The sequence below is a fragment of the Rattus norvegicus genome, chromosome 1 (genome assembly GCF_036323735.1).
Source record: "Rattus norvegicus strain BN/NHsdMcwi chromosome 1, GRCr8, whole genome shotgun sequence".
Taxonomy (NCBI): Eukaryota; Metazoa; Chordata; class Mammalia; order Rodentia; family Muridae; genus Rattus; species Rattus norvegicus.
In genome coordinates, this window is record NC_086019.1 from 230342639 (window position 1) to 230358370 (window position 15732).

The 15732-nt window shown below is 43.1% G+C and overlaps 2 protein-coding genes across 3 annotated transcripts in view; one reads left to right on the forward strand and one right to left on the reverse strand.

The window, feature by feature from the left end:
- LOC120100003 (40S ribosomal protein S12-like) overlaps window positions 1-15732 on the forward strand; it is a 673396-nt gene that overhangs the window by 339141 nt on the left and 318523 nt on the right. The window lies entirely within an intron of this gene.
- The window catches only part of Mamdc2 (MAM domain containing 2), a 152533-nt gene that overhangs the window by 52157 nt on the left and 84644 nt on the right, over window positions 1-15732 (reverse strand). For both annotated transcript variants that reach the window (XM_039101390.2, XM_063281029.1), the window contains exons 7-9: window positions 10793-10886; window positions 5828-5971; window positions 3154-3419 (exon numbers count right to left, since the gene is read on the reverse strand). In XM_039101390.2, the coding sequence (XP_038957318.1) occupies window positions 3154-3419; window positions 5828-5971; window positions 10793-10886 (504 nt within the window). The remainder of the gene's footprint in view (window positions 1-3153; window positions 3420-5827; window positions 5972-10792; window positions 10887-15732) is intronic.

Below are 15732 nucleotides of genomic sequence, written 5' to 3' on the forward strand. Positions count from 1 at the left end.
TTGTGACTTAATGCTCTTTTCTAAATGCAATGAGTATTTGGAGAAACATACCTCTGTGCACAGAAACCGCATGTGGGGAACAATAGCACAGGTTTGGTGCTGCACTTCTGAAATACTTCTCTTGGAGGCATTGAAGGGCACTTACACAAGGACTACACATCTAACTCTAGCTTCTTGGACATCCAAAGAGCATCCATCCAAATCTGTGAGCATGCAGGAATATCTCCCAGCATCTCAGAGTAGGAGAGCTGAGCAAGGATTTCAGGAAAACATGCACTTGCTCAAATCTTTAGCCACTGAAAATGTGTTAGTCTCCCAATTCTGGATTTGGTATAGTTCAATTTCCTATATATAGAAAAGAAAGCAAAGCACACAGACACTAATAAGAAAAGGCCAGGGGGCTATGGCAGGAGAAGGGTTCACTCTAACTCTGCTACAAAACAGTGGGCAGAGAGTAAAGAAGCAAACAGGGTTTGCCCTTAGAGACAGACTACTCTAAGTCTTAGAATCAGCTCATAGAGCAATGGTTCTCATCCAAGAATGCCATGGCACCTCTCAGGGCTTTTAGAAATGTGCAAATAACTTTGGTTGTTGCAATAACTATAGAAGTCTAAAATCTAATAAGCTATTCAAAGGCAGAATTGTCTGCCTTATGATGTCAACAGGGTCCCTGCTGGGATATTTGTTCAAGGTCAAGCACAGAGGGCTTAGTAGGAATCTAAGTGTATGTTTAGGTCATAACAATGTCAACATAACTATATATCTGAAATGGGCAAAGAAAGTAAAGGAAAATTATGAGTGAGGATTTATTCATATTATAAAGTAGGTGCAAATAGACAGTATCTAACTTTTGACATGATTGAGGTAAAGTTATAAGTTATGAGAACACAAATAAATACCACTAAAAGTTATAAAAAGGAGTTCTTATTTTTTTCATAGCGGAGAATCAGAAAACACAGTTAAAGTTAATGGAGGAAAACATGGCAAATCTGGAAGGAAACCCCTCAGAGGAAAACAGAATTGGAGTTTGTGTTCAGGAGTAGAGCGCACTGGCTCTTCACTGTATCGCTTGTCTTAACTAGCTTTCATGTGCATATAAATCCATGAAAACATATCATCTAAACATGCAAATCCACATGTGTATATACCATAAGAAGCAAGCTTCATTTCCTCCCTACTTATAGCACCCTCTCTCATGAGTTACGAACTCTTCTCCCACTCTGAGGAACTAGTTCTTCCCAGCAGGAATCTTCTAGAAGTAGAGGCTCTAGAATCTTCTAGAAGTAGAGACTCTAGAATCTTCTAGAACTAGAGGTTCTAGAATCTTCTAGAACTAGAGCTTCTAGGATCTTCTAGAACTGGAGCTTCCAGAATCTTTTAGAAGGGGATTTCCCTGTTCAACTTCTATTTAAATCCATGCCCAGTTCCTTCTAGGTCCTCTATCCTGATTCCTCTCCCCTGACTGGGTCTGGCTCCAATTTTCCCTTCAGCGGTTGAGGAATTTGCACAGTAGCTGGGCTGCTTGGTGCTCAGCTTCCAAAGGAGGAAAAGGCAGAACCTCTGGGGCAGGCCTATCTGCTAGGAGGCTCCTTCCAGCTTCATGGGAGTCAGGTAACCACAGGGACTCACTGTACAGGATTGAGCAGACTCCTGAACAGATCGGTACTTGGCAGTAGAGGTTGTGGAGGAGAGGAGGATCAGGGGTTAGAAGCTGCTGTGGCTTGACCCTTGACCTTCCAAACATTAGCACTGCCAAGTCTGGGTGATATTATTTTCAATACCAATGAGTAGAACCACTTTTGTAACTTTTGAGCAACCCTTGTGAGACAGTGACATTTACTGGATGTATCGCCACAGCCTCAGGTATCTCAACCTGCTGTCACTTGTGACCTCAGACTCATGACCTGAGATTCATTTATCTTTTATGTCCCTTGCATCAAACACATACAGAATAAATGATGGTTGAATAAAGGAACAGACACATAGATGAATGAATAAAGACATGTAATCCAAATAAGTGAATGAGATACTTATTATATTTTCTTTTAAAAAGCAACAAAATTGAATTTAAAGCATAACAAAAAATTCTCCTTTTTGATGCACCTTAATTATGTAAGACTGGAAAGTGTATGTGTGTGTGCTCGAGTGTGTGTGCGTGTATGCATGTGTGTGTGATTGATAATGGGAAAGCAACATAATTCTTTGAGATGTTTAAGAAGAATAGAGAAGCCAGGATTCTAGTACCACTACACTGCACGTGTGAAGAGATATTGTACAAAGAAAGATCCACTGGAACTGTCTAAGCAGCAAGCTCTCCCATGGTTTTAACCCTTCTTGGGCAACTTGGAATTGGGGTAACTCCTGGATGATGAGCTTTCTTACCCATTCACTCAATGATAGACACTGAACTCCCATCATGTGACATACATTTGGAGGACAGGCCCTTTGTTTACTTTCTTTGGGCCTTTTTCTAATACAGAGAGGAGATTCAAGAAAAATTTGTTAACAAAATGATTTTTTCTACACTGGTTTCATGTTTTGTGGGTCACAGAATTTATTGCATCTGTGAAACTTCCCTGAGTTTATGAGTTGTTAAGCCTGGGAGGTTACTGCCATTTCTCTGTATTCTCCTTGATTTATGGAGTCTGTTTTTCTCTTCACGTTGCTAACAAAATCAGCAGCTGAGGGTTCACTGTGTCAGTCTCTGAGTGGGGTCAGCTGGCTCCGTAGGTCTAGTGAGCAGTCTGTCTTTATCCTGTGCTCTGCTAAGGCCTTGAGTATTGACCTTACAGCCACAGTGAAGGCCCAGGGACAAGGATCTCATCTTTTTTAAATTTCATCATTGGTGTGTGTGTGTGTGTGTGTGTGTGTGTGTGTGTGTGTGTGTGTGTGTGTGTGTAAGAGAGAGACAGAGACAGAGAGAGGCAGAATAGATGGAGGGGGAGGGAAGGAGGAGGGAAATTTCTTAGGTAGATATAATTCAAAAAATGCAAAGGAATTGAAGGATTAACATGGGCCTGTCTCTGGGTGGGTGATATGTGTCAAATGCAGGCGTTAATCTGTACAGAAGAACAATACACCGTCAGCTAAACAGAAATCGTTAACCACATCTAGCGACTAACACAGACACAGGTAGTGCAGGTTCTACTGTACCTTCGTGGGCATGGGCTTCTTAAAGCTGACTTCTGCTTGCATCCAAACACCCCTTGGGGACTCGAGCACAGACCAGATCTTCTCTTGAACCACGTGGTTTTCTTCAAAGATATAAACGGCTAGGGTGTCACTCATTTTCAAAAACCCAATGATGGCATAATGGAAGCGTACACAGTACTGCATGTTTCCTGGTAGAGAGGGACCGTAAAGCCTTCCGATGTAGCCAGGCTGGGATGTAAACTTCGTGTTGGCCAGCAGGTAATGCCCTGTGAGGGAAAACAAACCACTTACTGCTGTGGTTCTCCACCTGGGGGTTCACGATCCCTTTGGGGGTCACATAGCAGACATCCCGCATATCAGACATTTACATGTAGCAAAATGGCAGTTATCAAGTAGCAATGAGATAATGAAATTATTTTATGGTTGGGGGGTCCCTACAACATAAGGAGATGTATTAAAAGAGTCACAGGAAGGTTGAGAACCACCAATTTAACGCAACAGTAATGCAGAGTGAGCTCACACAGTCAGGTGGAAACCAGTTAAGGCAATGGAGTTTTCCTTCAGAGACTACTTCCATAGGTTTTAAACCATATAAGAGGCTTTCTAACGTCTGTGCTTTTAGAAACAAACAAGCAAACAAACAAAAAACAAAAAACATCTATACAATGTTCTTAGACCTGGATAACAAATGAAACCTCTTAGAAATTCAAGTGGATGTTATGAAACAGTGTAGATCTTATAGTATACAGACTCAGACTCATGGCATTAAGTAGGAATTATACTTTTTTTTATAACAAAGAATTTTTTTTAATAAAAAAGAATGAATGAGCTTGGGACTACTGGATGTCTTGAACTGGGTCATAGTCCTCAAAGAGCTCATTTCCCCTGCTCCGTCTGTGGTGGCCTATCAGGAGGAGGGAAGGCAGGCTGGCCTGGCATCCTCAGAGTTCTGGGCAGAACACACTGTTCTTTCTCTTGATATACCTAGATATTAAACCCGTCCCTGAAAAATCATGTTTCTGACCAGTCGGGCGCCGATGCTCCCAGATGCTGCGGCTGTGTTCAACTTCCTCGTTTCTTAGGTCTAAATAACAGGAGGGAATTCCTAGCAGCAATGGTCCCCTTACTACCAATGCTACCCACTCGGTCAAGTTAAAGTGGATCTATGTATGCGAAGTCAGGCCGAACACCACAGTTTCTCCCTTTTCTGATCTCTTCTCAATGAGTTCTCTTCATGGCCGGTCAGGGTTTGCTCTAAGTACTTAAAAAAAAACAAAAAGCTCATCGGTGTAAGGAGAGTCAGGGGGCTTATTCTCTCTCCCCACACAGACAGGGCTTGTGTGGACAGAGATGGGACTGCTGTCTGCAAGCCAGACACTCAGAAAAGTCTCACCAGCCCCTGGATTCCAGACTTCCGGCCTCATGATGTGACAGAAAGCAGTTGGTGTGTAAGCCCCAGTCTGGGGTACTTTGTGAGGGCGATGGACAAATATGGGTGGCCACACAACAGCCAGACATTTTTCGAAATCGGAATATCATCTTTCTGTTTCGTGTTCAAAGCCTTTCAGTGGCTTCTTATTGCCTTTCTAATAACCCCCAGTGCTTACTCTGCTCTTCCAAACCTGCAGTCCATCCGTTATCCTCTCCATCCTCCTCGCTGCTCCTCTCCCTTTGAGCGGCCTACCAGTGGGTGTGGTCACTGTCTCCTCACTGAGAGACCTCACAGAATCTTGTCCTCGATAGAGCCTACTCTTAAGTCCCCAGCCAAAATTTTCTTCCTCTATTCCCTCTCAGAGCACCGAAGGCCATCAGAACAGACCACCCCAAATACGCCACTCTGGCACACATATGGTTTTGAGCTGAAGGCACCGGAGGACAGTAGAGGTGGAAAGGACTCTCTGCCCACTCACTTTCTATCTGAAGCGGGCCATTGCACTTCCTATGAGCCAGGCTCACATCCTGTTCAGGAAGTCAGTGTAGTAGAGACTGAGACTATACGGAAATGGATCTGTACAAGCAAACCCAGTATGAAGCCCTTGTTTTTTCGTTACTTTCCTCCACAGGTTTCCCAGTCACCATCTCACAGTTTACTCTCTTCCCCCTTTCCTTTGTCCTGCTACTTTCCACAACTTTACCATTCTCTGTTAAAAATGACACATAAGCTTCCAGGCCTATGTATTTTTCCAGTCTTTATTTCCCCCGAGAAGGTCTTCACATGTGTTTAAAAATACAGTATTAGAATGTCACATTTTTTCTCTTGGTAGCCTGCTTCTCATCTGTTTAATTTTCAGCCCCAACTACAGAAACTAAGAGAGAAGGGGACAAGTTCCCCTTGTCTCAGACACTCCTGCTACGCTTGGAATTATGTTAATTTGTCTATATATTTATCTATTACTTCCTTTGTTCATTGAAATGCAAATGGATTTTTTTTTTTTTAAAAAAAAGCCTTTTATCTGAAATGAAGAGCAAAACAGTTTCCAAAGATTTCTCTTTGGAAATAATTCTTGGCAAATTCTTTGGGTAGCATAGTGTCTTGAGTTACAACTTTTAAAAATGGCCAAACATCACCAATTGTTACTTCTTTGTTCTCCCTCTTTTCTTATCTTTCTCTGGCAGGAGGCTAGCAGAATGGGAGAGAACCCAGGATGTGTGGCCTGACAGGCCTCTGACCCACCTGTTCCTGTCGTGTGGTCTCCTGTCCGATACATGTTTGCTTTGACTCTTACTCTGGTCCAACCCGGACCCTCTTTGTCTTGATAAAAGTTGCAGAGGTCTTTCTCAAAATCGCAGCTTGTTCCCACAGCACTGAAAGGAAGCCCTGGGCAAATGAGAACCAAAGTTGCGGTCAGCCCGGGATTCTCAGAGGACGCTATCAAACACTCGACAGATACTGCTACATTCGTGCCAGGGAGACCAAGGGAGAGACTCACAGCAAACTAGGCTGACAGGTTTATCATCAAAACAGTGTTTTGACATGACAGGAAAATTGTTCTTTTCTTCTCTAAAAGGAGGGCAGCAAGGAGCTCTGATCAGATTATCTACAGAAATATACAAGCGCTAGCTTCAGAAGGGATTTCCTTTGAGAACGTAAAGGCTGTGAACATTTACTCGAAACTTTCAAATTGACTCCTACAACATTTAAAAGAAAGAAAAAGGAGAGGAATTTTAAAAGAGGCTCTTAAGTTCTAAGGTGTGTTTTAGCAATGGTATTTTCCAGAGATAATTCTCCTTTGGTGACTAGTCTGTGCATCAGAGCAGTTATGATTGCCATTAGCTGTGGGGGCTGCTGCTCTTGAGGAAAAGCAGCCCTTACCAGAAACCACACAGTTCCGAAGTCACACTGGGCTTTTCAGAGGATGCTGCTGTTTGGGCTTTGCTGAGTCCTGCTATCCACAAGTGTCCCTTTGACCCAGACTGCCCAGATGAGCTGGAGTAAGAAAGAGTCCTGTTCCTTTGGGAATAATGGTTGGTCCTATTGACACAGGACTTAGGCTGCCCTCTGGAGTTAGAGGGGCTGTAACCACAGCAGTTTGCGATGTGTAGTATGAGCCTAGACTGATCGGTGACAGTTGGGACACTGTAGGGCCAGAGAGATAAAGTGTGTTGTTTTGTATAGCTGGAAAGTTGTCTCTACAGAAACCTCCGTTCTGGGATCAGCCAGCTGGCAACTCGGGGCTGTTCAGGACAAGACTATGTTCTCAGTTAATTTTCAAACCGAGAAAGTACTCACGTGGGCAGAAGAACAGAGCCAGATTAAATGGTCAAAAGAATCATTCAACCAAATGCTACGAGGAACCCAAGATTTAGTTTTGACCCAGAAAAACACATAGCTATAAAAAACAAACAACAGACAAAAAAAAAAACCCTGTTGCATGCTTTGAGAACTGGTAACATTGTATCAATATTAAATTTCATGAACTTACTAATTATTCCACAGTTGCACTGACGATACATATTGAAAAAATTCAATACATAAAGAAGTATAGTGTTCTTCAAGGCCCGATGAGGCCAATGCTGGCCCTGCCTAATGCTATCACTTTGGAGATCTGAGAAAAGAGTCTAGGGAGTTCCTCATGAATTCCCACATTCCACAACACTCTCTCTCTCTCTCTCTCTCTCTCTCTCTCTCTCTCTCTCTCTCTCTCTCCTTTTTTTATTTTGGTAGTGACAAATGGCACATTATAGAAAAAGAATGAGAAGAAACTGTTCCCATGTAACTGGAACATGGTGGTATTTCAGGTCACATGTCTAAACTTGAGAGTAGAGAAGGAAATGAGGACTGCAGTGCTCTAAGCCTGGTGAGTCACCCACATGCTGCGCTGTCCACCTCTGCCAGAACGAGGGTGTGTATATCTTTAAGGCCAGGAGACAAAGCCTGAGAGAAATTAATATGATGTCACATACACCAGGACCCTTCAGCATTCTCCCATTGGTAATAGAGAGCAGAAGAAACCCCACCATCTCAATTCTTAGCCAACCTCTCTCTACCTGGTAATGAAAAACAGATGAAGAATTCAAAATGTATAGCCAGCTGTGCACCTCAGGAGATGGCGAGGTACTCCTAAAACCCTGGCACAAAGAGATGATCAGGTTGGTGAAATCACTCATCAGTTATGAAGCTCAGAGCAGCAGCCTTAGGTAGCTGCAAGAGAATCTGAACTCCTTTATTAGGTCTGTAAGAGGGGCAGAGGTAGTGCTGAAATTCAAAAGTTTATAGCAGCTTTGTTCAGAGCAGCTGACGTGGAGAATCAGCCATGGTACTTTTCGGTTGGCGAACAGGCACGTGAGCTGTGTCACGTTTATTTAGACAATGAAACATTACTCAGTGCTAAAAAGAAATGATCTATAGAGTCACGAAGAGGCCTGGAGGAGACATAAATGTGCAATATTAAATGAAGGAAGCCAGTGTGAAAAGGCTGCATACTGTATGACTTCACAACCACAGGCATGGTGGAAAAGGCAAAATTAGGGAGACGAGGAAAAAGCCAGTGGTTTCAGGGGTGGTGTGTGTGTGTGTGTGTGTGTGTGTGTGTGTGTGTGTGTGTGTGTGTGTGTGTGTGAGCCTGTATTACACTGTAAGGGTGGGCACACGTCATTATGAACATGTCCACTCCCATGGAACATGTAATACCAACAATGACTTTTAATGTAAACTCTGAAGTCTGAGTGACAGTGATACATAGAGGGGAAAGAATGTATCTCTTACTGCTGTGACTTCTGACCACTTGGCTGAACCTCAAACTGCCCTAATAAAGCACAACTTTAAGCATAAATCCCTTCTATCCATGGTTTTCTTGTTATTTTCTTCACTTGATAAATACTCCGTCTTAAAAATGATTTGTCTGTGATCTGATAGAAAGTTTCAAAAGTGGAGATCATCGACTAAATCTGCTTTATGTAGAATATTCAGGCAGCATCTGAAAGCTGACGATGGGGACCTTCATGGAGCTACCCAGCATCTGAGGTGGAGGCAAAGTCCTTGCTCACAGCTAGTTTGAGCAGTTTGGGTCAAAGGAAGATAAAAGACACTGAGTGGCTGGGGCATATGAAGGGTGTGCTGGATGCATAGGGAGGAACCGGAGGCGGATGCAGATGCAAGCCGCTGAGTATCAGTTGGTAGGAAAAGGAAACCCTTTGAAACAGCTTGTCAGAAAGTGTCCTCATGTAATCACTTGCTTTCTGACCTTTGAACTTCTTAGGAATGGATGCCTTTTAGACAACCTCATTAGCTGACAAGATCACACAGCTTATGGGTGTGAAGAAAGGGATGAGAATCTGGGTTCCTGGTCCTCGGCTCATAATACTAAAACGATGCGATTAAGAATTTTTAAAAGGTTGGCATAATAAGGAATTCTAAAGGCCAATATAGTCTACTGTATGAAAAAAAACCACGTGGGTTCTGCAGGGAAATCAGCTTAAGTGAGTGAATTACACACTGAGGAGACACTTCTCTCAAGTAGCCTCATTTTGCTGGAATCTTTTTTTCCCTCCTGTTCACCAGTCAGACCAATGATGTGGGGAAGTGCTAACACACATTCTGTATCTCTTTTGAAGCACCAGCAAAGTTGCCTTTGTTACCTCCTGGCTACTTCTACATCTCGCCTTACACAGAGTTAGCTGGGTTGATTAGGAGGTGGTGTACTTGCCTCCCTGTGTGGATTGAGATGGTCTCATTTAACTCCCCTTAAAAAACTAGAATTAGGGGGGTTGGGGATTTAGCTCAGTGGTAGAGCGCTTGCCTAGCAAGCACAAGGCCCTGGGTTCGGTCCCCAGCTCCGAAAAAAAAAAAAAAAAGAAAAAACTAGAATTAGTGAAACAACAACAACAACAGCAGCAGCAGCAGCAGCAGCAGCAGCAGCAACAACAAATGTTTTAGTTAGGGTTTCATTGTTTCAAAGAGACACCATGACCATAGCAACTCTTGTAAAGGAGAACATTCCACTGGGGCTGGCTTACAGTTCAGAGGTTTGGTCCATTATTGCCATAGGAAGAAGCACAGTGGTACATAGGCAGAGATGTTACTGGAGAAATAGCTTAGAGATCTACATCCTTAGGCAGAAGGAAGAGATTGCGATACTGGGCCAGGGTTGAGCATTTCGACTTCAAAGCCCATCCCAGGGATACACTTCCTCCAACAAGGTCACACCTTCTAGTAGTGTCACTCCCTATGAGCTTATGGGGGTCATTTTCATTCAAACCACCACAAAAAGTCCTTAGTTTCAGCAAATTAGGCTTCTCTTTAATTTGGGAATAAGAATTTAGCTCAAGTGGTTAATGTTATCTTAGTCTACTTGATAGGATATAGCCAAAAGCATATTACAGACCAGTTCTATCTTGAGAGAAAGTCAGGCCACAAAGGTCAGCTTCCATAATGATTTCCCATGCCCCAGATACAGAAAGAATGCTTGTTAGTAAGATGGGATGGGCACAGTGTCGCCCTGGGTGTTGTGAGGAGATGAATTGACCGAACAGTAAGGTCAATTGCATTTAACTGTGTATTTAACTGCCATCCTTATTGTAAAACACTTGTGTTCACCCATTTTCCCAGAAAGTAGAGATTTCCCTCTCTTTTTAAACATCCAAGTTATGGAATTTTAATTTTGGCCCTGATAAAAGTTTTGTGAGTGTTCACTTTGAAAAAGAAGTTAATTAAGTTAACAGTACTTATTGTTTAGCCAAAGCCATTCCAGAAATATCTACTGAATACTAATATATATAGTATATATGAGTAAGGACATTATGAATCTTGGAGATTTATAAATTAGAGTTTTTATAATTCTATCCAGTAGGTTGTAAGGGTTCCCTCCCTCAGTCTATTGAGTTACCCATTTATGGAACCAAGGTATTATTTAGAGAAGTAAATGAATTTAGATAAATTAATATTTAAGTTTTTCTTGCTAATTGGGAGGGGGAAAGTGCCTCATGAAAGCTTGTGCACAGTATCAATGAAATTAAATCCACTATATGTGGGTTGAAAGAGGGTAACAGTTTAGCAAAAATGATATATTCCGTTGATGACCTTTTAAAGACAAGGTAAGACAAAAGGTGGGACAATTAAAGGCAGTATAAAACAAGTGCCAACTCTGGGCATCTGGTGAGGCAGGCACATTCCAGAAGAGGAAGAGTAAGCAGGACTCACCTGTCTGATTTTGGCAGTGAACAGGAGAGAAAGAAATATCATCCAGGGCGACATAGCCTCCTTTGGGACCATTGAAGGCAACTTCAAAAATAACCTGGGAAGGAAAATGACAGCTCAGCATATATTTACATACTGCCTTGCTCTTACATGATTAAAAGTGACACATAGATCAAACCAACTGAGGCCAAGTGACAAGGACTCATGCAAGTCTTTTCCAACATGTAAGTGTTTGGTCAGTACTCCTCTCAACCCACAGCCTCTTTCAATGAAAATGAAATCATTCTGTTTGCCTGCTGAAACATTATCTTCTGACGTCTAATCCTCAATTCAGTGATATTGAAGGTGAGCCCTTTGAGGAAGTGATTAGCTCCACGAGGGTGAAGCCCTCATTCATGAGTTTAATGATAGGAGTCCCAAGAAGCTTTCTTCTATGTGGAGACACCATGGAAGATGACCCTGCTAGCATGTTGATCTTGGGTTTCTCAGTTTCCCAACTCTGGGAGACGAATTTCTGATGTTGATACAACACTGAGGTTATGGTATTTTGTTGTAACAACCCAGCCATAATGGACCAGGACACTTGAAATTTGTATTTACTGGGCATCCTATCCCCTATTCCTTGAGTACCAACTAGCATGCCCAAGACATTTCAGACAGATTCCAGAATTGATTGACAACATGATCATCGCCTACAGGAAAAAGTCGGTGAAGAAAATAAATTAGGTTCTTCCATTATCTACAGGAAGCTAAGCTCTAATCTGTCTGTGCCCCTTGCCCCACGGCACTCCAGACGAGAGCCTGGGCAAGGACACAGTAGTCAGAGACGAGCGCTGTGACTAGGCCTTTCTAGCCATGTTCCAATGAATTTATGAAGACCATGGAGCAGCGACAGCTTTGCTTTATCGTCTCCCACCCACTGACTTTGAACTTTCTCTCTGAGACAATAAAGCATCAGGTGTGATCAGCACAGGCCCAAGCTGTGTAAGGAAAACAATCCAGGCGCACAGTCTATGCTCTGTGAGGTGGCCGCTGAGGCACATTGCGGGCCACGGCTTCAAACTTAAATGCAGGCCAGTGCCAGGGAGGTATAAACACATGAAGTTGCACGAAGTCTGTGATGCGGACTCTTGAGAGTGCAGAAGGCAAATCTATCTAAAGGAGGCTGCTGCTACCCAGGGTCCTAATGCCTAGGAAATCAGTTTGTGACCCCATTGGAGAGTATGGTAAGATGCCATCATACCGTAGAAGGATGGGGCTCTGTTCCAAAGGCCTGATATTTTCGTAGTCTTTATAAAAGGGGAAAATTTGATGTGTACACTCCTCCCACCTCCAGCACAAAGACACTGGGACTGTTAGAGGAAGGGGAAAGACTTTGTTCATATTGAACAGAGAGATTAAGAAGCCCTTTCCAACATGGGTCTGCAATCACAGCCCATATGCCAGGGTTCTCTGTTCAGAAAAATCCATGTTTATTTTCCTTTTGAAAGTGGGGACATTGGATTGACTGATTGCTCCAGGGCCAATTCCTTTTCTTGGCAATTAGTAAGAGCAAACAACCCAAATGACAGACTCAGACTAGTGGAGCAAAATCCCACACATGTGGGTCCAAAGATGAATGGTACGGTTAATAGTACTCAGCAAGATGAGTTTCCAGTGCCGATTTATAAAAAAAATTCAGCAACACTCTATTCATGCAAATGTTACCTAAAGAGTTTATGCTGTACAAAAGAAATTGATAAAGAAGACACCATCTGTGTATGTATGAGTACACACACGGGTGTGTACATGCATGTGCGTGCACATGTGTATACACATGCTTGCCTGAATGTGCACTAACATGTGACTCATTTGATTTTAATAGAAGGAATATGTTCTGGGGCAGCATTTCTTTGTCTTCTTGCGACCAAAGTCAGAGAAAAATTTCCACTGGGCTGTAAGAGCAAATCAAAGCCTGGCCAGACTTTGTGACAGGAAATAGCACACATTCTACAAAGGCACCGTGCTCTCTCTGGGGCTGTTTGGGGTTAGGGAGCTGAGAGGGATATGAAGGAGGTGGAGGAGTGTCAGGCACACCAGCAGCAGACAGAGCACATTGGAAATGGAGACCGAGCCAGCCTTCTCCAGTTCTGCAGCAGGCTAGCAGATGGCGCCACTGAAAAGCAGCCAGAGGAATAAGCCATTTCTGTTCTTTAAAGGGAACTGGCGAAGATACATCAGAAAGTACGAAGTGAAACGGGGTGGTGGGTATTAATACCATGGCAACTAAGCTCTCCTTATAGCTAGATGCAAATGTTCAAACCAGTCTTACACGCAGAGCAACTATGATGCTGCACCCCCAGCTTGCAGCCTGGGGGGGACCTCAGATAGACTGAAGCTCTTCCTACAGCTGAGTACTAGATTTTAGTCTAGGAAGTCCCCTAAGCTCTCTGGCGTCGCTCAGCTGTGTGACCTAGAAAAAAGATGTCAGACTTCTTGAACATTTCTCCTTTGTCCTCTGTGGATATGAGCATGATTTTATGTATGTACTTCAGTGGGCAGTAAGCATGGACCATACTTACAAGTTCTGAAAGACACACACGGCCAGAGCTATGGATTTGGATATGGGCTTAAAGAAAGGTCTATAGCAACACACACCATAAAGTCAGTTGTATTTGCCACTGTTGTTAAACTTAGTTTCGTTTCTTTGACTTTTCTAATTCTTTTGCTTGGGATATTTATCCTGTATATAACGGTAAAATGTTGTAAGATAAGAACACAAAGATTCGTTTCAAATAATGTTAAGTTTATGTCCGATTCTATAACATTGTTTTTGTTGCAATGAAGAAAGTTATGGACTTTTTGTTTTTGATTTTTTTGTTTATTTGCTTAGAAAATTCTTCAAAATTGACGTGGTGTGTGTTTTCCTGTAACTAAGCAAAGGTGCTGAGTACCGTAATCTAATCTTCCAATTAGCAGCTCTGGGATTCTTCTCTTGCTGTCTGGATTCTTAGAGCCAAAGGGCTATCAGTTGAATAACCAGCCAGACTACCCTTGTGCCAGCGCTGGCTGGCTTGAACGCCCGGAGGAGAAAACTACATCGTGATCACAGAAGATTGTCCTGTCTTTTGAAGGCACAGCTTCATCCGGGGCTGTTGGACAGTTTGTACCAGACTTTTTGCTTTCTCGTGTCTCAGGGAATTCTAGATGACCTTACAGCCATTTCTACTGAGGTGCATCTCCCTTGGTGGCTTCTGTGACTGGTGGTAAAGAGGCAAGGCTGTGGTTGGTGCCAAGAGACAGGGCTTCCCCAGCCATAAACAGGTCGCCCAGGCTCACTTAGGGAATCGGTTTGGAGACTTTCTGCTGTGAGACCTCCCTTCCTGCTGTAGACCCAATAAAAAAGCTGTTCTCCAGTCACTTCTTTTATTGAGTGAGTAACATGAAGAAAGACGCGGCAGACAGCGGAGTGGTGGTGATGGTTTTTAAACCATAACTGGTGACCAGTAAGGAGGTTGAGCTGTAAAGGGGGAAGGCAGCTGGCTCCTGGCAGCTGGAGAATCAGCATTTAAGCAGCTGGAGAGTGGCCAGCAGCAAGAAAAGGGCTGCAAAAATAGAGATATGGGGGAGTCTGGGGTTGGGGCAAGAAGGCAGAAAGCCAAGAGTGAAGAGGGATAAAATGTCACAGTCCACAGAAGAGAACATGCAGAGACCTGGCAAGTCTTTGAGACCAAAGGTCTGGGACACTGGGTCTCAGCTACAACACTGGCTGGTACGAATGGCTGAGGACAGTGACTTCCTTGATCTACAGGCAAGGGTAACATTTATAGGGCTCAGGGTCAGGATACTAGAGGTAGGCACAAGAATTGTAGGCTGCTTCCTTCTGCTGTTGTTGCTGGTGCCCCACCTACCTCTGCTACCCATCACTGCTGCACAAACCAGAGGGAAACTAAAGCTGATCTTTGCCTACCCAGATTTCCATCTGGGAGAAGCCAAAGGATCCCGGATGATTAGGGATTCTGGGTGGAGATCCTGGAAGGAGTCATCTTGACTCCGAGCTCCCCTTTTGAACCCTCCGTGGCTATAGCACAAGATCAGAGGGGACATGCACCGGGAATTTCAGCTGGTAGAACTGACTTCCACACTTATCCTCAGAACAATAATTTTGATAGAAATGACGATAATAAGAGTGGAAAGAAAGGGATACAGAAGGGAAGGAAATGAGGCAACTGAGAAGCGGAAAGAGAGGGAAGGAAAGCATTAAAGGGTTGGAGAGATGCCTCGCTAGCTAAGAGTGCTTGCTCCACAATCAGGAGGACTACGGTTTGGATCCCAGCACCCACATAACAGGCCAGGTGCTCCAGAAGAATATGCTTGTAGTTACAGCTCCAAGAGATCAATTGCCCTAGTCTGGCCTAGAGTCATGTGATCACTCCAGCTCCCTCCCTCTAAAAGATTGTAATAGCAGCCAGTGCTTCAGGAGCAGGAGGGAAAGGGGGATATTGGTCTGTAGATACAAAACTACAATTATGCTAAAATAGTACAGTTTGGTTCTTAATGCACAGTAGGCCAACTATAATTGATAATGTTATATTGTACATTTCATAATACTTAGAAGGATTTTAAATGCTGCCAATACCAACAAATAATAAATTTGAGGTGATACACGTGGTAGCTATTATGATTTGTCATCCATTGTCTACATGAATCAAAACATCACATTTTATTACATTCCTTGGCGCAACGTTTTTTGTTTTGTTTTTATTTTTTGAAATGGTGTTTCTCTATGAAGCCCTTACTGTTCTGGGACTTTCTCTGTGGACTGGGTTTCCTTGATCTCACTGAGCTCTGCCTGCCTCTGTTTCCTAAGTACTGGGATAAAAGATTTGTTCAGTTCCTAGGTACAATGTTTTTTTCTAAATTGAAAATAAAAAATAAAGTCAATGTATACCTATCTTCAAAGT